General features: G+C 39.6%; 1 protein-coding gene across 1 annotated transcript in view; it reads left to right on the top strand.

Moving 5' to 3' along the window:
• COL4A1 (collagen type IV alpha 1 chain) overlaps positions 1 to 21,784 on the top strand; it is a 125,614-nt gene extending 103,830 nt beyond the window's left edge. The window contains exons 41-52 of the mRNA XM_069770285.1: positions 456 to 506; positions 2,413 to 2,598; positions 3,287 to 3,420; positions 6,500 to 6,572; positions 7,247 to 7,318; positions 9,302 to 9,430; positions 10,875 to 10,973; positions 11,122 to 11,334; positions 12,834 to 13,011; positions 15,751 to 15,865; positions 16,897 to 17,069; positions 18,773 to 21,784. Coding sequence (XP_069626386.1) covers positions 456 to 506; positions 2,413 to 2,598; positions 3,287 to 3,420; positions 6,500 to 6,572; positions 7,247 to 7,318; positions 9,302 to 9,430; positions 10,875 to 10,973; positions 11,122 to 11,334; positions 12,834 to 13,011; positions 15,751 to 15,865; positions 16,897 to 17,069; positions 18,773 to 18,854 — 1,505 coding nt within the window. The 3' untranslated portion in view covers positions 18,855 to 21,784. The remainder of the gene's footprint in view (positions 1 to 455; positions 507 to 2,412; positions 2,599 to 3,286; positions 3,421 to 6,499; positions 6,573 to 7,246; positions 7,319 to 9,301; positions 9,431 to 10,874; positions 10,974 to 11,121; positions 11,335 to 12,833; positions 13,012 to 15,750; positions 15,866 to 16,896; positions 17,070 to 18,772) is intronic.
• The last annotated feature ends 931 nt before the right edge of the window (positions 21,785 to 22,715 follow it).

Consider the following 22,715-nt stretch of genomic DNA (forward strand, 5'->3'; position numbering starts at 1 on the left):
TGGTAAAGGGGTGTGCTCGGTTTGAGGTACTTTGGATGGAACCCTAGAAAATAAAGTTAGTATAGTGTCTTGCAAACTACTATCATCCATCATTGCAAAGCTGATCATTTGGATGAGCAACTGTGTTTAATCAGTGTAATCTTGAAAGAACTTTTTTCACAAGAGCTGGCAATACTTTAAAGAATTGGCATGTTTTGGAATTAATTTCAGTCTGCACTTAGCTGTGAAATAATGGAGCAGGCTTGCCTTTTCTTAGGGTAGGATTTTCAGTCATACAAGACCAATTATGCTAGATACAATACCAATACATAACAAAGACAGTCTCTGCCTTGATGAAGAACTTTTGCATAAACCATTTATTTAGATTTTGTATTTGCTTAATAGAGTTTTGTTCATTACAGGTTAAATTTAAGTGCGGTCTAATCTTCTACTTTTTTGCTGCCTTTATATTACAGGTATTCCAGGTAGAGGACTTCCAGGATTTCCTGGTGCAAAGGGAGATAAAGGTAAAACACTTGTTTAAACAAGCAGCAAACCTCCCTCCCAACATACTATAAACATAATTCTGGAATTCAGACATACTTTCTACTTCATTCTTTTACATGCTATACCTTTTCAGAGCAGGCAGAAACTCTGAGAGGCTCAAATACTAATTTCTGTTACAGTGGCAGCATCTTGGACATGAGTTAGATATGCCCTAAAATAGGTAATTATTCGTAGTGTGGAATTTACTGCAAGCTGTGCTGTGATGAGGTAATATAAATAACTCCTGTATTTGTGTGCTGTGCTTTTGACTCCAAGTATTTCTGTTTTCCTACTAATTTTGCAAGAATCAAAGTCTAGTGAGGCTCTGTGCACCAGACAGCTAAAGATAGCAGTTTCATGGCCAGGTTACTGCAGTATTTTTTTTCACCTGAGTCTGTTGTGCAGCCCAGGTGCAATTTTATTTATTGCTAAAATAGTTATTCTCTATAGCTCAGTAGAGCATGTCTAAGCTATGCACAGGAGCATGGTGCAGAGATGCAAAACACAGCAGAGACCTGATGAGATCTTACTGAAAATTGTTATTACCTGGACTCAGGACTTAGTAACTTGGGTACAGGCACATAGCTATCACAATTTCAAGCACACTTGTGATCTTCACAAAGTGTGTCACTACACTGTGCTGTGAGAAGGGCTTGATTGGCTTGAGTCAGTGCTTGTTCAAGGTGTCTGTAATGCACCATGCTCCATTTTATGAAATAAGTATGTTCTAGACACTAGACTGCAATAGATACAGTAGTGAAGAAATATCAGGCTGCTGCTGATAAAGGAAATTGTGTACAATTAAAGGATTTTCAATTTTAAACTTCCAGAAAACAAAAAAAGATTCAACTAGTCCATCTATGAAATTAACACAGCATGGCAGATTTTGAAGAACTTGCATAGCTTGAAGTACCAATGCCCTACCTCACTCATTCATTCTATAAATACAGGAAACTTGTGTGGACAATCAAAAGTGATAAACCAGAATTGTAGAATAACTTCTATTTACAATCTCAGAGTAATTAACAGTCATTAACTGCTGAGAAAGCCCTAATGTTAGAGAAATAACTTTAATAAATTTTCTAATCATAGCTCAGTAAGGCATGTAGAATGCTAGATTATGAGAACACTTCTCTCACTTTACCCATCTCTCTCATTTTGTCAGCACAGCTCATTTAAAAATATCTGGGTTTAGACTAAATAGATATCTAACTGACATCGTTTGTGTTCCAAATGTATTGTAGTTCCAAAGAAACAAGTCCAGGATTTAAAGACCCTGTTCTGTTTAGGCAAAGAGCCAGCGATAGTGTTCTTTACACATCTTATTTCTCTTATTATTGTACTTATATCAGCTAATCTATATTCTTTTTGCTCAATCATGATCTAAAATTCAACTGAATTGCAAATGTTAACTGTTCGTACAAGCCTGAAAGTAAGTACTAAGTGTCTAAATCTAGATCTTAGTAAAAAAAAAATTCCAGTTTTCTCCAGGAGCAACTCCTTTTGTGCTTAGTCAAGCAAAACATCCATTACTCAGCTATGACAACAATAATTGCAATGGAGTAAGGGTTCGGGGACTTCACATTCCTTGTGGAAGGACTGACAGAGAGATGCTGAATGTTCATCTATTTTTAGAGTGAATTAAAATAGCCCAGTTTAGCTAAGGAAAGATATGTCAGTCAAACTACTCTTTTCCTCATACTTTATGTCATAATGTGGAGAATAATGCAGTTTTCCTAAAGTTTTTCATTTTTACACAAATGTATAAAGACAAGGTCAATATTTTCTTAAGGAATAAATCTTACTCTGAGTGGATAATAAGGCAGAAGGTTTCAGTGATTGTGACCCTTTCTCTAATCATGTTTTGGGGGTTGTTTCAAATCTTAGGTGTGAAAGGTGATGTGGGTTTCCCGGGATCCCCCGGAAGTCCGGGGATCCCAGGCCTGAAAGGAGAACCAGGATATGCTGGTCCGCCTGGCCCTAAGGGCAGCCAAGGTCTCCCTGGACTACCAGGAAGTGCAATTGAGGGGCCTAAAGGAGACAGAGGACCCCAAGGCCAACCTGGCCTTCCAGGTAATTCTTTATCTGTAGGATTAATGTACTGCTGTTAATCAAAGCTCACCTAATTAATTAATAATAGCATCAATATTGCATATGCTTGCTTATCCTCTTGTCACAGATCAGAGAAAAGCTCCCCTTCACAGGCAGTTTGGCATTATGTCTTAGAACAGGCTGATTTTATGTCCTCAGGCAGTTGGTTTTGTCCAGAAGTCCTTCCGACGTTGAGACGTTTGCCTCCCATTTCCATGTTTCCCTCTGGACTTTAGTTACTGTTTTGAGGCAGCCATGGCTGTACGTTCCCATACATACATGTTCCTGGAGTGTTAATGTGTTTAAAAATGGCCCAGCGTGGCCTTACCTTGGCAGTGGCCCTGTGCTAGAGGCTAAGGAGGAGAGGAGAGCAGAGCTGCAATATGTCTCTAGCATGTTCATACCTGAGAACATACCATCTGTTTGTTCTGCACATATAGAAAACTCTCCACTATTTTCCATCAGCCACAGGCTGATCAATGATAGATGTCCAGTCAGATGGGGAGTCAGATGGACCTCCCTGCAACAGATTCTCCTACTTATTTTCTTGAAATGTTGTTACGATAATTACTTTGATTCTGCCCATCTGTAGATTGAGCCAGCTTGTCCTCCATCAGGTACTGCTCTGAACAACTTTTGCCACTAAATACTCCCTTCTTCTGGTTTGTAGGTTTACCAGGTCCCACAGGGCCACCAGGACCCCCAGGTCTGAAAGGGGCCAAAGGAGAGCAAGGGAGCAATGGCTGGCCTGGGACTCCTGGGAGTCCAGGAGGCAAAGGTGATCCGGGTTTCCAGGGACTGCCAGTAAGTTCCTTTCAGTACGCTCCAGATTTGCTGAAAGCTGGTTCTTGTAATTAATGGATATATTAATCATAGATGGTTCTTGTTCAAAATAATGATACTTTATGCTCAAAGTGCCTTTGGACTCACTGCTGATGATGTAAAGTCAGTTTGAAAACATTTCAATTCTCTCCTTTTAAAGGCTGCCTACCAGTAAGTCCCAGTGAGCTAATGATCTTGTTAGAAATTTATAGATAGTGAGTGGTAACATACAACACCCCGAATATAATTTACAGTGTATTAACAGTACAGGATGGCTGCAGCACATCCATAAATCCTGCAAATGCATTAGTAGTTAATTTTAAAGGTTGCATATTTCACGATAAATTGCCTTCTGAAAATACCTGAACTGTTTGGTTTTGTTATGAAACCTTTCAAATAAGGTGCACTTTCAGTACTGTCAGTGGTGAAATATAGCTGCTGATTTAGAAATACAAACAGGCAATGCTATTAATACATTGTTGTCATATATTATTCATTTTCCCTGGTATAAACCAGTCCCTTTTCTGTATATTAGGGAGAATGAAGTAGAATAGGACAGTCGCCTATAATAGTTGGTCTTCTATACTCTTTCTCTTGGAGTGTCTGCTGCCTTTTTCCACACTTAAAAATATGCTCTATATTTTAACTTTTCATTTCCTCTTTCCTACTAAGACTAATACTAAAATTTATGGAAAAAGGAATAAGAAAGTAGGTAGGTATGACTCAAAAATTCCTAGTGTGCAAAAAGAAGGAAGACTCAGGAATAAGGTCCTGATGTGAGAAGCAGGATACTGATAGTGGACTTGAAAGGTCCACATTATTCTTGATAATGCAAAGATCTGTTGCATCCTTTTCTGCATCCAGGAGTAGCTTCACAGAGACATTAAGGATTTGCTTCCATGTTCTAACACTAGATCTTGGCTATGCCTTTTTATCTGTGAGACCAGACCATGTCATGTCATGTCATACCATACCATACCATACCATACCAGCTTTGAAGGTAGTAAACTTCAAAATAACATTCCAGTGTATTTTCTGTGTTTTAAGAATTTGCAGTACTTCTGCAGAGAGCTAAATTTCTATACCCCAGGAAATTCTAAAACTTTTCACAGGTTGATATTCCAGTCCAAGACTGTTTGTTTATCAAGAATGGGAAGTGCCAAAGGATTTTGATTCCATGCCTTCAGTCAGAAGAAAATTTGTTATTATCCTTGAGTCACAATGCATAGTATTGGGTTGTTAACTCAGTGGGAAATGGTCCAGTGAGAGTTATTTCAATATTAAATTTCCTCTGGTGATACATACCAAGTTTCTAATGTCTTCATCCTCCGCAGTGTGACAGGGTCCTGCCCTGATTACAGCTCAGCTGCTCATACAGGTCTCCAGGTACATGGTAACCTATATCAGAAAGGAGATTTTGTTACAACATGGGTGACGCAGCCTGTCCAAAAATCCTATCCAAAAAAAGTGAATGTGGAGATCAGATGGTGAAATACAAATCCCATGGGGTTTTCTGTGTATTTTAATGCTGAAATGAGATAAGAAACATTTTCATAATTTTCACAAACTGAAATAGTTTTGTTTTGTTTGGAACAGACCCAAAACAAAATGTTGTTTGCCAAGCTATATCTGATGGGGGAAAAAAAAAGTTTAAGAAACTGCATACTGTTGTGGAAAAAGTATTTTGATGGAAAGCTTCCAATAAACTCCTTTTATAAATAATTCCATTTTATAATTATAATCTAAAAAAAAAGTTACTAAAAAAACCCTTCTTTAATGAGATTTTCTGACTCATGACTGTCTTCTGAATGAATGTTAGCCCTCCTGTTTTGTGCTACAGAAGTTCACGTTATGATACAAAGAGAGGGCCATTTCTTTAAACAATCCTGCATGCTGTGGCTATGTGACTGAAGGAAAACAGGGAACCTTACTTCATTAATACCTCCCTTACCACTCCGAGGGTAGCATTTCTTTTGTTTAACTTTGGAAGTCTCACTGTTGACATCAGTTTTTGAGCTAGTCATCTCTTCTCCCTTTATAGTCAGTGGAAAGAACTAGACGTTAGTAGGGAGCCATTCTTCTCTCCTTAATATAAACATCTAACTTATATCAAATGAAAAATCACTCCTGTGTGTGTCTATTCTATTGCTCTCTAAATATGATGAGATGAATCCTACCATTGGTATTATTTTTCACTGAGTACTCAATTCACATCTCTTAACCTCTGATCGGTAAGTTACTTAGCAAAGGGATTTTGTTTCTTTCCTCTGCCTGTGTTCCACATTTTACTATATAGGGGACTATCACTGCCATATTGCAGCCAGGGAGAAACTCTAAACTATACTTACAAGCTTTTTGCAGATGATCTGCAACAGGCAAAAGAAGAAAAGGAAATTGGCAGTCATTTAAATTACTATTTACAGTGTCTTTTGAAATATGGGCTTGGTTTTCCTTGAAGGGAGGCTACAATGAACTTGTTATCATTAATTTCAGGGGAGCAGTTTATAATAGTGAAGGCAGAAGGAGGAGTTCACATTGGTTTTGAAGTGTTTAAGTCCTTGAGTATTTTAGCCCTGTTGAAAAGTAAAAATCTTCAGAGGATTATAAATTGTTGAGCGTGTTTAATTTCATTCCACATGTGAATGTAGACATTTTCAAGTCTGCTGTGGTCTAGAATTACCCCATTTAGTTATCTAACTAGCAACTGCCTGCTGGGGCTGCACTGAAATTAGTATTTGCTGAGATTTGTGCTTACTGATGTTTTTCATAGCAATATAGTCTGTGGTTGAGCACCTTTTTATTATCTGTAGTGTTAATGAGACCTTATTCTGATCTAGTATCTTTGTAAGGCAAAAAATAGTTTAGTAAGAACAAGGTGTCATGCTTGTTCCTGTAAGAGAAGCTTCTCATCTAATCATGGTAGAGAATAACCATTCCTTAAACTTAATGGCTTTTCTCTCATATTAACATTTTTTAATACATTTCCAAAAATACACAGCCTATTTGAAAGTCATATCATAATGGTGTAGGATAACTATACTTCACTTTTTCTTTTATACAGGGTAGTCCTGGTTTACCAGGAGATATTGGTCAAAAGGGTGATCTGGGACCTCCAGGTGTTCCAGGCGTTCCAGGTGAGAAGGAAATTTACCATGTTCCTAAAAAGTATGCAAAGATGTCTCTTTCATATCCTTCCTCTCTCAAAAAAAGATGCTCAAAGAATGTCGACTCTATGTTACAAATTATTGAAATAGGACATTGAAAGCTGTGTCAAAAAGCATGCAAGAATATCAAGATTTTGTCAAGGTTTTTTGCCTTTTGCCTGTTGTCTGGCTTTGCCAATTTTAAGTGTGTACTTGCTTTAAAAGGTGGATGTAAAATCAATTGTTTAGACATTACCAGTCATGATTTTCTTGAGAATTGGAGAGGCAAATGTCATAGCTATATTTGAGGAAACACAGGCTCAGTATGTCTCCATTGTTGATTATGTTGCTGCTACTGTCACCATCGTATACATGAAAACACTGCATGTATAAAAAAATGCGGTTATTAATAGAAAAAATGTAATTCCCATAATTTAGACAAAGATATTATTAATTAAAGTAAGAGAAACTTGTTTTCAGTCATCATTTCTTATGTGACTTAGTACTGTTGTTTGTATCTTGTTCTTGCAAACAGTTAAAAAGTACTTGTGCAAATGAAGTCATGGCCCTTACATGACTATGGGGTTGTACATGATTATTGTGCACATATCCTTCCAAATCAAGAAATTATTGAATTTTCATGTAAATATTTCCTTTGACTTCAGGTCCAAAAGGATCCCCTGGCTTCCCAGGCCTTAAGGGTGAGCGAGGTGACCAAGGTCTTCCTGGATCTAAAGGTATAATATAAAGACTTGCTTTTTGCCCAGATGTTGTTAAAATGATTATTTGTGACTATCAATGGATATATCCCTCCGCCTTTTATTCAGTGTGAAAAGGTAGAATATGAAACCAAATATCATGGTATCAGCATCTGAATGGTCAGATTTAAGTATTGAGTAGAGAGTGAATGTATTTGTCTCCTGCTCTGAAAAATCAATACTGAGGTTTTGTCATTATTAGAACCTTTAAATGGTATACTAGAACCATAGAATCATAGAATGGTTTGGGTTGGAAGGGACCTTTAGAGATCATCTAGTCCAACCCCCCTGCCATGGACAGGGACATCTTTCACTAGATCAGGTTGCTCAAAGCCCCATCCAACCTGAGTTTGAACATTTCCAATGATGGAGCATCCACAACTTCTCTGGGCAACCTGTTCCAGTGTTTCAACACCCTTGTAAAAAAAATTCGTCCCTAAGTCCAATCTAAATCTACCCTCTTTCTGTTTAAAATCATTGCCTCTTGTCCTGTCACTCTAGACCCCAGTAAAAAGTCTCTCTCTGTCTTTCTTAAAAGCTCCCTTTAGATATTGAAATGCCACAATAAGGTCTTCCCAGAGCCTTCTCTTCTCCAGGCTGAACAACTCCAACTGTCTCAGCCTGTCCTCATAGGAGAGGTGTTCCAGCCCTCTGATCATTTTCATGGCCTTTCTGTGGACCCACTCAAACAGGTCCATGTCTGTCTTGTGCTGGGGACCCCAGAGCTGAAGGCAGTACTGCAGGTGGGGTCTCATGAGAGCAGAGTAGAGGGGGAGATTCACCTCCCTCAACCTGCTGGCCACACTTCTTTTGATGCAGTCCAGAATACGATCGGCTTTCTGGGCTGTGAACACACATTGCCGTCTCATATCCAATTTTTCATCTACCTGTATCCTCAAGTCCTTCTCTGCAGGGCTGCTCTCAATCCATTCATCCCCCAGTCTGTACTGATATTGGGGATTGCCGTGACCCCGGTGCAAGACCTTGCACTTGGCCTTGTTGAACTTTGTGAGGTTCACATTGGCCCACTTCTCAAGCATGTCAAGGTCCCTCTGGATGGCATCCCTTCCCTCTAGTGTATTGACTACACCACTCAGCTTTGTGTCATCCACAAACTTGCTGAGGGAACTCCATGAAACCTAAGGTCTGGACCGCTATTTCAGTCCTTGGGAGGTCTGTTTGGGTGGAGATGTCAGCATAGATAGGCTGTAGTGCTTCTGTTTGGGTTTCAGCCACAGCCTTGCAGTTGTGGTGGTGGACAGTATTTTCTTTCAGCAGGTCAGAGTCTCCTTGCAGCTCTTAGAAAAAGAGTCCACTTAAAAAATGGTAATTCTTTTGAAAGATGTCATCCTTCCAATTGTATTTCCCTGGAGACCACAAGCTTCTGGGTACGCTTGCATAGCCATCAGTCAGTTGGCATGACCGTCGGGGCTGCAGCCTAAGCCTGCTGTTGAGCGAAGCAGGCAGCAGCCTGATAACTGGCAGAGTGCAACTTGTCTGAGCAAACTGCCGCCAAACTGCCAGTACTGCCCTCAACAGATGCCGCTCCTTGTTTGCACACCCTGGTTGCAGTGCTTCTGATCAGAGCTACATCTGTGGGCCTGCTCTGCCCTGTCTGGTGGGAGATAGTAATGTAGGCGGTAGCAATATGGTTTCCAGCAGCAACGTGTGCAGCTATTTAGGTCTTACCAGAGGCTTGTCAGTGGCAGAGGCGCAGCCCAGGCTTTTTCTCCCACTGTGCCTTGAACCCCATTGTCTTCTACCCTCAGTCAACTTCAAGTTTGGCTTCTGAACAGGTATGACCCTACTCAATCCACATATAAAGTCTTGGACACATTGGTATCTTGTAGGCTCTGTCTATTCTCTTGACTACATAAATGGCAATACAAGGTAACATTATTTTCTCAATTTTTTATTGTGCAATACTAAATACGTGCTGATTTCCTCTGTTAACTTTGGCAGGTTTACAAGGCCCACCAGGCCCACCAGGTGCTTTTCAGCTTGTTAAAGGGGATCCTGGCTTACCTGGCCCTGTAGGACCAGTTGGTCTCAAAGGATTCCCAGGACTTCCAGGTCCCAAAGGACAGCAAGGTGAGAGGATCTAACTTGCCAGTAGAAAAAAATTTTAAGTAATGTAAAAATAGACGAATGGTAGGCTAGACACTAGAAGATTTTGGTATAATACTATCCAGCTTTTTGTAAGCCACTTAAATTGTGTCAGCGATGAGGAAGAGAGTCCTTCTTTTTGAAGCTCATCCAAAGGAGTCCCGGAAACAGATGCCTTCCTAGTGATTTTTTTATAGGCTCTCACTCTGCAGTCATCACATCAGTATCTGAGATCAGCAGTAAGCAGAATGACTTGCAACACACTGCTCATCCTTACCCCAGGGTGTATTTGTTAGGATATCTTCTGTCTTTAGAGTTGAATTCAAACTTAATTACTGTGTGTCTCTGGGAGAAGACAAGCATGAGGAAAAACACCTTGATCTTGGAGTGGAAAGTGCTTCCTGAGGAAGCTTGTTCCATAGTCCTAGATTTTGTCTCTTAGTCCAGACATTGCAATTTTTATAAAGAGAAGGTGAACTGCAAAAATTAAACATATTAGGGAATAATAGAATGGAGCAAAGGGTAAGGCAAATGAAATGCTGTCACAAGGACACATGTCCTTCAGAATGACAGGACACGGAGAGTGGGAGCTCAGGGGTGTTCTTAAGCTGTTAAGATTCTAAGGGAAAGCTTTGTTCCTGACTATTTTATAAGAAGGTGATGGGGAACTACAGTGGAATATAATGAATATCTTCTTTCTATTTAATATAATAGATATGGAAGTTTGCTCTTGAAGGTGGGGTTACAACTCTGCAACTGCTGTCCGCTAGGAAATAGCCATGAAATATCTCAGTGATTGAACACAGCATGGGTTTGCTTTTATGGGATCTGTCGCTGTTCTCTAGTAATCAGTTCAATACATGCACACAATATTTCTTTTTGAGTGATCAGGAAAAGGACAGCTATGACTACCTAAAGCTTCTGATGTGCCACAGAAATGTTGGTGTGGTGCTGATGGTGTTAACTTCTTTTTCCCAAAGTCAGAGTTACTGAGTTTATGTAGGACTCAAAGCGTCCCTAGAAATTGATAAAGGGAAGACATGATATATGTCTGAAAACCTGTTTGGGAAGAAGCTAAGCGAATACTGATTTTCCCACTGTTCATGACCCTACATTTTTATGGTCTATTTTTGATTGAGTCATATGATAAGCAGAGAGCGAAGAGATTGCTGGCCTTCCTTTTCATATTCCAGGCAAATACTAGTTATTTTAGAAGCACACCCTCTGCTTACGGCTCTGTTCTTCTCTACTATAATCACTTCACCTGCAGTAACCCACATATGTGCTCTAGGTATTGAAATGTACGCACTGGATCTGCATGAGTTTAGTTTATGCTGAGGTGTGCCTGTGCCATACTGTATTAAAAGCCAAAAAGTCAGAACTAACATGAAGTAATATCCAATAATAACTACTCCTTGTTTTTCAACAGGGGTGACAGGACCTTCAGGTATACCTGGACCACCTGGTAGTCCAGGGTTTGATGGCAAACCTGGGCAAAAAGGAGAACTTGGTCCTTATGGTCCTCCAGGTAAGACCATGAGTTCTTCAAAGACTTGATTCCTTCACAGAAAAATAACATAGGAGATCAGGTGTGAATGTATGTAATTTCACTTCTTTAGTTATGCAGGCAGAGTACTGCTATCTGTGGAGATAAAAGGAGACTCTCTGTATTGTAGGGCCCAGAGGATTCCCTGGTCCACCTGGCCCTGAAGGTTTGCCTGGGGCTATGGGCCCACCAGGTGCACCATCTGTTGCTCATGGCTTCCTCGTTACCAGACACAGTCAAACCACTGAAGAACCGTCATGTCCATTTGGAACAAGGCTGATTTACCATGGCTACTCTTTGCTTTATGTACAAGGCAATGAAAGAGCACATGGCCAAGATCTGGGTAAGTAGAGATCAAATTTAGAATTCATTACAAACCAAATGTTTCTTTCATTTGTAGAACTGTATTGAACAAGCCTGTGTAATTATTCTTGGCTAGCTGGTGCTTTATTATGCCTTCTAGGTTGGTACAAATAATGGTTTGGTGTACAGTGGAAACAGTGTCAGTTTACTTAAGAAGGTCTTTATCACAGCCTTTGACATGGTCATCCATAGTATCTTTGTAGTCAGATTAGTGAAATACAGGCTGGCTAAGCAGTATGATAAGCTGAGTGGAATATCAGTGGGTCCATCAAGCTCAGGTGGATGTGATCAGATGTACAAAGTCTGAGTGGTGGTTGTTGATTAGTGATGTCCCTCAGGAATTAGTACTGGGCCAGTACTGTTTAATGAATTTATTAATGACTTGAGTGATGGGACAGAGTGCACTCAGCAAGTTTGTGGGTAATGCCAGATTGGGAAGAATGCTTGATTCCCTAGTGGACACAGCTGCCATTCAGAGGGACCTAGCCAAGCTGGAGAAAAGGGCTGAGAAGAACGTCAAGAAGCTCAGTAAAGGCAAATGCAAAGGGGTACACCTAGAATGAAATAACCTCATGCAACAGAACAGACTGGGGACTGACTGCTATTTCCAGTAGCAGCTGTACAGACTGCTAGAAAGCTGCTTTGCAGAAAAGGACCTGGGAGCCCTGGTGAGCAACATGAGTTAGCAGTGTGCCCTTGCAGCAACTACCCCATTCTCCACTGTCCAAGCTACTGGGCTCTATTGGCAAAAGTGCAACCAGCAGATGGAGAGAGGTGATTCTTCCCATCTGTTTGGCAGTTGTGAGACCACATCTGCTATATTGTGCCCAGACTTGGGTGTCCCAGAACAAGGAAGATGTTGATATACCACAGTGAATACAACAGCTAGCTACTAAGATGGCTAGTGGGGTCTGGACAGTCTGATGGAACTGGGTTTGCTCAGACTTAACAGAAATTTAGGGAGAGGCCTTTATTGCTGTCTACAGCTGTCTACAGGGAGGTTAGAGAAGATGGAGCCAAACTCTTCTCAGAGGGGCTCAGTGTCAGAAGAAGCAATGGATGCAAAGTATGAGAGATATTCCAGTGAAACATGAAGAAAAGCTTTTTTTACCATGCTGATGCTTTAACATTGGAACAGGACCCCAGAGAGTTTGTTGAGTCTCTGTCTTCGGAGATATTCAAAGCTCAACTGGCAGTGGACCCAAGCAACCTGATCTAACTGGCAGGGGTTTAGGATAGATGACCTTTAGAGGTCTATTCCAACCTAAGTTATTCCATAATTCTACAGCCAAGACTGAGCTATTCCTTGCCTTGCCCTGTTCCTTCCTTATGGAGCTAAGAGGAGTCACTTCTGAGAGAACTGGGCCCTCTGGAGCAAGTGTCATCTGCTTTTTAGCTGGTCCTGGGAATATTTGTTTGGCAGTTGGCAATGGTTTAACAAAAATGACTTAACAAGTAACCTTTCACTTAACATTTCAGGCACAGCAGGAAGCTGTCTTCGTAAATTTAGTACCATGCCTTTCTTATTCTGCAATATCAACAATGTATGTAACTTTGCATCAAGGAATGACTATTCTTACTGGCTGTCCACTCCTGAACCCATGCCAATGAGTATGGCTCCTATCACTGGTGATAATATCAGACCATTCATCAGCAGGTACGGTTTCAGTTCTGCTGTGTTTGTAAAATGAAGAAGCCTGTGAAAAGTGCGTATGGTACTTTATTTTTTTGGAAAAGGCTTTTAATCTGTATATTTTTATTTCCTACTTTTAAATTTAAAGTTTGAGTTCCTTTGATGAAATGTTTCAAAGTGTTCATGTTTTCAGTTTAGACTTTGATCAAAAATAAATCCATTTTGGGGGAAACCCAAAGAAGTAGAATAGTCTATTTTGAATCTAATTGAAATGAAAAGATTTACTTTGAAATGATGTTTTGCAAAAGCTATGATGTACTTTGAAGGAGAAAAAGGTTTGAATTTATTCACAATTCTCATCCAAAACAATTCTTCTTTTTTTGACTAGCCACAGCTAAGAAGCTTTTTAGGGCTCAATTTCCTTTTGTTTGAAAATGGTAGCATTATTTATCATACAGTAGACTGCCAGGCTTCTTCCATTGTTTTGGACATACTGCTTGAATACAGCCATTATTGTCTGAATTAAAGGAAACAGTTGCAAAATCAATCATCTATTTTTTAATAATTCCAGATTCTCAGCTAGCATAAAGTGTGGCACTTATATCAGATATCACTGTTCTGCATCAGTCCAACTTGTTGAACTTTTGGTCCATTTTAAATTTTAAGGCCACTAGCAAAAACTATCCTGGCATAATATGCCCAGTGCTGAAGGCAGAGGTGTGAGCAAGAGTGTGGTGAACTGTACCACTTAGAACATAAATGATAATCATTAGATATAGGCATTACTACAATTCCCATCATTGCTTCTAATCTGTATCAGCTCTTGTTGATCCCTCTTCCTGCCATATAAAGTGAATGGGAGTGGAGATTGCTGTTATTGTTTTCTCGGGTCTGTGTATACCACCCAAGAGAAAGGACAATTCACATCATCAGTGGGTTGTAGTCTTGACGGCTTGGTACATTCAGAAAACTATTTGGCTCTTCTGCAAGACATTTTTTATTTATTTTGCGTAATACCATCCATCTTGTGTCTGCAGTTGTGCTCTGTACTCTATTTTTGGTTTAGTGCCATAGAAATTGGTATGCCTTGAAAATGAGCGGGCAGACTGAGGGCGAGATTCTCAAGAGAGACTATGGTTTTTCTTGGTCTTACTTTTTTGGTTGTTCATTGGATATGAATGGAAAGGGCTTGAATTTCAGAAGGATTCAAATGACCAGCTTCTGAAATTCATATTCCTTTTATGCCATCCATGATCAAGCACCCAACATAACCTTTAACAATCACTTCTGAAACTCTTGCTCAAGGAGGTACCCACCAACATTTTGCCTTATCTTATGCATATAGAGTAGCTTTTGCACATAAAAATGTATGTGTGTGTGTGTATGTATGTTTGCATATGGCTTTTTCTTCTTTTAGCCATAGCAGAGAGTGAGGCAATTGTAATATACATTTTTTTAAACCAGCAAGGAATCCAAAAAGACTTTTGTTTCAATTTATTTTATTAGTTGAGGCTTTTAAAGCAACAGTTTTCCCTGTCCAAAAGTTGAAAAGGTGTAGAAGTGTCACTTGCTGCCTTGGGTCATGGGACTTCTTTTCATGTAAGGCCTTCCACTGAAATCTCTTGAAGCAAAGCAGAGCTCCAAGAATAGAGGCAGCTTTACATTCTTTTAACTTACTCTTCCACTGATGTGTTTCTTAAAATAACTGTCTTGCTTCTGCACTAAAGATGAAGGCAATAGGTATGAAAGCAGTCTTCACAAGTCAGAAATAGGCTTTCATTGTGAATTCCTTTGCTTCTGTGCATTTTCCAGAATCCAACTTAATCCATTTTGCACATGATTCTTTTCAATGCTCTGATAACAGCAATCAGACTGTTTAGTTCTAAGGATCTGTTTTGAATCATTTTCATAATTGCTAACTGCAGCAGCCAATTCAGGAGTTGTACAAGAAAAAATGAATTATATCTACCAAATTCCTTATTACCAGCTCCCATATTAAAATTTCCAGGCCAACTCACTTTTTTTATCGTTCTCCTGTGAAGGCACAGTTGGTCGTTGGATTATTCAGTAACCTAGCAGTTCCGAGACACAATGAATTTATCAAAGGTAAAAGAACTGGTGCTGCATAGCTTTCTGAAGAGTTGCTTTCAAGTTCATTGTTCAAGTTACTTTGCTAGAAATCTCTTACTGGAGATAAAGACCACAAATGTAAATAAAAGCCACTTTCAAGGAAAATGCATGGGGAAGAGTCTGCATTATATTAGGTTAGCAGTGATTACCTTTGTAAGACATTTTCCAGAGAGATGGCTTTCTCTCTGGAAGTCACTCAGGGCTATGTTTAGGATGATGAATTGCTGTTACTTGTCTCTGATCACAGTAGACCACTTTTAAGTGATAGTTGCTGAGTTACGATGTATGGCTATTTGCCTCTCATGTTCAGGACATTGAGCGCTTTTAGAAACTACAGTACAAATGGGACTACAAAAAGATAAATACATTTAAATATTCAGATAAGAGGTCTCTTGTTCTTTGCTCATAGGAAAGCTAATAGGAATGAGACTTAATAGTTAAGCTGTCCGTAAGTAAATAAGGAAAAAAAAAACAACCAGTTGGTTGTTTTTCTACATGGGACATTTTGATTTTCCTTTGTTTTTGAAGGTGACATTTTCTAATTCAAGATTCCTTGAAGAAAGTAACCTCTGAAAAAAGAAAAACTATTAATCCTCAAGTGCATGTAGCTCATTCATGTCTTGGTCTTTCCAGATGCTCTGTGTGTGAAGCTCCTGCTATGGTAATAGCCGTTCACAGCCAAACAATTCAAATACCACAGTGTCCTGAAGGCTGGAGTTCACTTTGGATTGGTTACTCCTTTGTCATGGTAAGTGCACTGGGGCATACTATGAGCTGAGAAAAGCATTTGTGTCAGGCATTTGATCTATGCTCCTGCTCTGGGAAAGTTAATATCTGACTATGTCACTTCAGGCCTTAAAAGGGCATTAGACCTCTACCTTTTCTGGTGACTTTAAAAAGATCCTGGCGAATTACTAAATGAGAATAATGCAACAGCAATTAGTTGTTCACTTCTGGGGAAATGCACACAGCTTGCTCTCTTGTTTGCAGCTCCAGCACAGGATCCAAGTGCTGAATAAATGAGGAAATAAGCACAATTTTCCATTGTCCTTCTACATCTATGTTGCAGTAGCTTCCTAGAGTGGTAGCATATCAGTGCCTGTCCTCTTCCTGGTTTTTGGTGAATAAGCCTTCAGTTTTCAAATGGCATTTTAGACCTTTTATCCGGTTTCTTCAGCTCTGTCTGTACTAGTAAAATAAATAGGGCTAAGGAGTGGCCTGGAAGAGCCACTCTGCAGTCCTCCATAGTGGTTAGTTGTTAGCATGCTTTCTGTCATGGTCACAGCCTGTATCAACAGCCACTCTCTGAGGCAATGTCTGGGCATGGTCTGAGAAACAGCACGGATCCAGAGCTGTTAGCACTCGGCAGTGGGAGAGTAGCCACTGTGATGTGGGGCAGGAATTTGGTTAAGCTATTCAATATAAACCATACCAGTCTGTATGCCTGCCGGGCTGGAGAGCTGGCCCTGACCTGTTGCTGGCATAGGGATAGCTTGGGTCCTACTGTCAGTCCTGAAGTATTTCTGTGGGTACAGCTGCCCTGAAGTTGATGTTGCTGGTGTGTTGTGCTGCCGTTAAGAGAGAGAACCCATTGCCACCTCTGGAGCCCTTCAGCTCCTCCTTCTTGCTCCTCCTTGAGCTGAGGGACAAAACAGCAGATGGACACAACAGAGGACAAGGAGAGGCATGTGAAGAAATATTTGTGCAAGAGAGTTAATAGATGTTGTAGCAGAAGAGGTAAAGAGTCCCTCTCTGACTGATGCTTTTGTGTTTTTCTAGCACACCAGTGCTGGTGCGGAGGGCTCTGGCCAGGCCCTGGCATCCCCTGGTTCCTGCCTAGAGGAGTTTCGCAGCGCTCCCTTCATTGAATGCCATGGCCGGGGCACCTGCAATTATTATGCAAATGCTTACAGCTTCTGGCTTGCTACTATAGAGAGGAATGAGATGTTCAAGTAAGTTCATGATTTATTTATCAGTATTTGAGACTCACTGAAGCCTTGTCACCAAATAAGAGGAGTATTGTTTGAATGTAATACCTTGTTCAAGTATTGGCTATACCCCAGCCTGGTTAGTATATCCTGTTAATGATTTTCGTAACAAAAAGAAAAAAATTATAATAGCTTTTGGGGGAATCAATGAATGTATCTTCTGTTAGTGTTTACAGTGTGTCATTAGTACCTAGTGTTTTGCTTTTCAGAATAATCTAACAATGTTTGCATTTCCACTAGTTTGACTGTATTCACAGAGTTGTAACTGGGATAGGCTGACATACGGACTGAAATTAAGTTAGAATATAATATTCCTCCTAGTAGATGTTAACACATAGTAGAACCACTTGAAATTAATGCAGGTGTTGAACTAAGTGAGCTGAACAATTATTTACCTTTCCCTGATGTTGGAGGAAGTATGTCTGAATAAAATGCAGCTGAGGGCAGAGACCTTAGGCATTTCTTCAGTCCTGCTGAGGTTCTAATTTCAGGAATTAAGTGGTAGTAGGCTTTGTTCTGGTCTCCTGCACATAAGTATTTTTCAACAGAGTCTAATTTGTTCCATACAAATTTTATTAATATGCTAGCATATAGACCAGTTCCCAGGTCTGGATAGCTTACCTGATCAGCAGACATTCCTCTGGAGTGCAGGCAAGCATCCTCTTCCACCGCAGTCCAGGCTGCCACTGCTGGTACCCTTCATCTCCTCATGTCTTCTAGATCTGTGACTGCTCCTTAGCCTGTCTCAGTCAAAATGAAGCAGGTTGTTTAGCCAGTTTTGGCTGTTTGTCTACGAGATAGTTGTCAACTGAGTAGGTATAAAAATTGAGCACCGGGACTGATGATCACTGGGGCTGCAATAATCTCATCAGCCAGATAAGCTACTACTGAAAGAGCCCATTTGCCAACACTGGGGTAAGCACTGGCTCCCTAGGAAAGAAGCAAGCTGGTCAGAGGAAAATTGAGAGGGGTCAACACTACAGTTGTTTGTATTCATTGAGTCCTACCCAGAAATCTGTCAACTTCATACCCTTTTCTGGCTGCAAACTGTACCTGAAATTAATAAAATATTCCCAGATCAGGGGACCCGTCCTACTATCATAATTCACAAATACTCTTCAGTTTCCTATAAATTCAATGTAAGCACACTTTTGTCTGAAAGTGCTTTATTTCCAGTTGCTAGGAGTAACTCCTTATGATAGGTTAGAGACTGAAGATTTTGGGTTGTCTTTCTATACAGCATCACATAATTTCCTTTGCTGGCTTTTCATTTTTCTGTAAAGTCACAAGAGTTAGCAGAAACTCCTGAACAGTCAAATGTCTTCAGTTTCTTTGCCCAATCTTTTTTTTACTACCCAAATTCCAGCATGTTTTCAAACTGCTGATTAAACAGGTAGTGTCTTCTGGTTAAGAAAATGTTCAGCCTCATGACAGAACCAAATTCTCAAGTAACTGGAAGTGGACAATATTTAAAAGTAATCTTGAGATAGTTTGTGACCAAACTTGAAAGTGAATATACATTGGAGAACTTAGGGACACCATCTTGATTCAGCACAGCTTAAAGAGGCACTTGGCTGCAGGCAAAGTTTGTGTTGTCAATTATAAACCTGAAAACAGTTTGTATCAACAATTGTTAATGGGTCTTTTCCTTTATTTATTTTTAATAGGAAACCGACTCCCTCAACTTTGAAAGCAGGGGATCTGCGCTCAAATGTTAGCCGTTGTCAAGTCTGTATGAGAAAAACATAATGACTTTTGAATTTCAACTAATTTCACACAATATGGTGCTATTTGTTTAACAGCAATGAAGCCTAGACATATATCATATGTACCTCATTGTTGTCCAATATGAAAACAGTAAAGTGCCTTTTAGGAACTTGCATAACTAACACACACTGCTTTACTGGCCCTGTCCTTGCTGAAGAAGAAAAGAGACAACAAAGATAAGCTTCAAATGTTGACATGCCAAATGGCACTTTTGATCAAAATATATGTATTTTTTATATAAATGCAATGCACTGATAGAATAAAAAGTCAGCGTTTATCCAGAAAAAATGCAAAGGTGCTAGGAGGTATGCAGTTCTGCCTTATACTGTTTGACCCCCCTTTCTCATTCTTGTATTATATATTTAGATTCATTTTTCTTCCCCAGATAAGTTTGTTGTTACCGTTATCTAGGTGTCTCAAAATCCCAAACTCTTGGGTATGTACTTATTGTTCCTGTACAAAGCAATACTATTGTAAAAAAGAGTTTTGGGATTACAGACTGTGGATAAGCAACGTGTAACCATCTTTTCACAACATAGAGTGCCATCCTGCAAACCTTTGCTTCTGTTTGTAGTCTTTAGTGCTGTTGGTTTTAATAGGACTACATCTGGAAGAGATTGCCAAATTGGCAAGTAAGGCAAGTAAGTGTTTCTGCTATGTTGGTACTATGCAGCTTCTTTATGCAGTAGAACAAACTTTCCTGTGGAATAAAGAATGATCCAGCAATGGTCAAGAAAAAATATATATATAAATATTTTAGTAATTTATATAGATATCAACCATTAGGCTAATCAAGCTCTGAGTTTATCATTTCAAAAAGAAGCTTACAAAAGTTTTCTTCTTTTCAGTGTCATGAATTAGATGTTAAATGCCAAAATATGATGTGAAATGTTCATTTTACATAGGCCATTTCAATGCTGAAGTTGCAGAGACTGAACCCAGGTTAATAGTTATTTGTGTTTATTATAGTAAATCCTGCTTTGAGCTTATAGTCTTTATTCTGTATTTAATATTTTTCAGGGTTTCAAACACTACTCACACACTGAATTACTTGATTTTGAAAAATACAAGGCCTTAATTTTGTTAATATTGTGCCAAAAAAATTCTTCAAAGTGGCCTCAGAAATATTTCTAAAGAATTTCTATGCAATGATACCATTGTTTGAACACATCTGTGTCCAAAAGTGTTTTATAGACTATTGCCATGCAAACACCAAAAGATTTTTTGCAAATGCCAAGGCCTTTGTGTAATTTCTTACATGTGTATTTCTTAAGAATTCAAGTTTGTAATAAAACTATTTGTGTAAAAAAACAGAAGAAAAGAAAAAGTTTTTACTAATTTGTCATTAGCATTCATTTACAGCAATGAATTAATTTTTAATAAGCCACCAATAAATGCACAAGCTTGATGCAATCCTAGATTATTTTTGTTTTGCACATCTTTCAGATGTACAAAGCACCTTCAAATGGGGAAAACAGGATACTGTATTGACACCTCTATTGTTACCTTGTAAGAACTGGTACTGGTAGACAAAACATGGGTTACGCATCTGTTACGGAAATATATTTGATATGAACATGTTACAAAAATCTGCTAACTTCATCTTAGCTCATGGGAAGCAATCAAGTTATACACATTTTTCACTCTTCCCTTGAATTTTCAATGCACAAATCAGAACTGAATTTTACAGGATAAAAATTAAAAGGTGAATCTTGGCTCTGGTTGTCTGAAGAGGAGACGGGCCATGACATATTTTCCTTGGCAAAAGCACTTAATTTGTTAATGTTTCATGTTGTTTTCCCAAATTTGTGAAGAGGCTGCTGCTGCTGTTCTGAATTCACTGTCACTTAAATTTCTTGAGGACATTGGCTGGCCAAATGACCGAGGGCCCTTGGATGGAAACTGGCCATTTCCTTTAGCACCGATCTTAACTCTCACGGAAGTTTTGACAGACAATCATTTTACTTATAAATGACCAGTCCTCGCAAAGGTCCCTTACCAGCCTTTAAAAGACAAGAGTCTGGTTATGTCGAATCAGCCTGATGCAGGGTTTTTCAAAGTGCCACGTGTTATTCAGAAGAAGACTACAGGCTGATTCCTTGTGGCGTCTAGGAAGAATTAAGCAGACATTCAGCCTTCTCTAACTCGAGGATCCAAGCTGCTGCTCAGACTTTTTACTTGCATTCTGTAGCTTATCTCCTGGTCAGCTAGGGATTTAATTTGCTTTGTTCGAATTGTCTCAGAACTGCCAAACAGTTGAATTTATAAAGTCCTGCATGTATGTTTAAACCATATCTGTGCAGGAGAAAACAATTCCTTTTGCTAGTGAAAGGACTTCTCACTGTGGCTGGGTGTGTACTAACCTGTGTTTTCTCAACTAGGAGCATTCTGGAAACAAAGTAATTGGAAAATTTTCAGACACTGTTTGAACTAGAGTTTGATGTCTTATCTAGTAGCAATTATTTATTCCATATTTCCAGCTCATAAAATGACCTAAGCCAGTGTCATGCTAAAGATGCTATTTCTACTTAAGTCAGTGAGTATACTTTTCAGTGGTTATCAAATACCAGTCAGATCTATTGAAAATGTTGTGAATGCTAGATTTTGATGCCCTGGGTGAGGAAGAGCCCATGTACTAAAGCAGAACAAAAGTGTGAAACCTTTTCTTGCTTTCAAAAATCTGTAAGTATCCGGTATTCAGTCATTTATGGCCAGCATTGTTGCTGCAGTACAGTTCGTTGTGTGAACAGGCAACTGCAAACACATCATTTGTTAAAATTGTCTTGCATAATCTTAAATTTCAGGAGAAAGCTTTCCTGAAGCAGTACAGCTTGTTCGGTAGGCCTGATTGGTTTTGAATGCAGTACTTGAAGGGTAACTTTCATGACCCAAATAAATACATTTCTAAGACAGCAGGTGGTGCCCGTGCTCTCTTTATGGTAAGAGTGGTACTAGCAGCTTTACACTAACAAATGCCTTGGTCTCTAACCCACTAAAATGTAAAGCAGCCTGGCAGTTCTCCGTTTTCCCAAGTCTCTGTCTCTATTCCGACATGTTCTAGTCACCAGCAATTTTCGTTCTGAAACAGGAATGGAGCAGTCTTTGGTAAAAAAAAATTAAAGTTCTATACATAGATAAAATAAAAATAGCATATAATTAAATAATCCAATATATATTTTGAAGCGAATGATCTCTTAGCCTGTCTTTTCTGACAGGTGTATATTCGGTTTGTATCTTTTGTCCTTTCCATAGCAGTAACTTCCTTGATGAAATACACTTTTTTCTATGAAACAGGACTCCTGAGAACAATATCCCCATACTAGGCTCCCAGAAAAGCAATTGTATTAAAGCCATACCTTTTTATGACTGAAATCATAAAGCTGCATGACTTTTTGAGAATTCCTTTCCTGCCTTTCATGTTTTACAAATCTTGAGTAATCTGCCCTAACTACACGAGGTGGAACATAAAGAGGTAGGACAGAGGGCCAGGCCCACGGGTTCCAGAGCACCCACTGCACCCAGGAAACAGAAAACACGGCACCTGGCACAAAGGCAGAGCCCTGACAATTTGAAATCGCAAGTGTCTCGGTGTCCGCCTGTCTCTCCGTCCCTTGCTGGGGGAAGGACGACTGGCCGTGCCCACGTTCGGACGTCAGGAGGAGTCCGGCAGCGTCCTTCCCGAGGCTGCGGCGGAGCTCCCTCTCTCTCTGCTGTTCACATAGAACGTGACGTGTTTCTACCTCTTCATACAGAAATAATCTTTATTATGAACTTCACGTTCCGAATTGGATAACACAGTGAGAGCGTGAGAGACTGGTGTGGATCCTTAAATGCATACATCAG

The sequence above is a fragment of the Haliaeetus albicilla genome, chromosome 25 (assembly GCF_947461875.1).
Source record: "Haliaeetus albicilla chromosome 25, bHalAlb1.1, whole genome shotgun sequence".
Lineage (NCBI taxonomy): Eukaryota > Metazoa > Chordata > Aves > Accipitriformes > Accipitridae > Haliaeetus > Haliaeetus albicilla.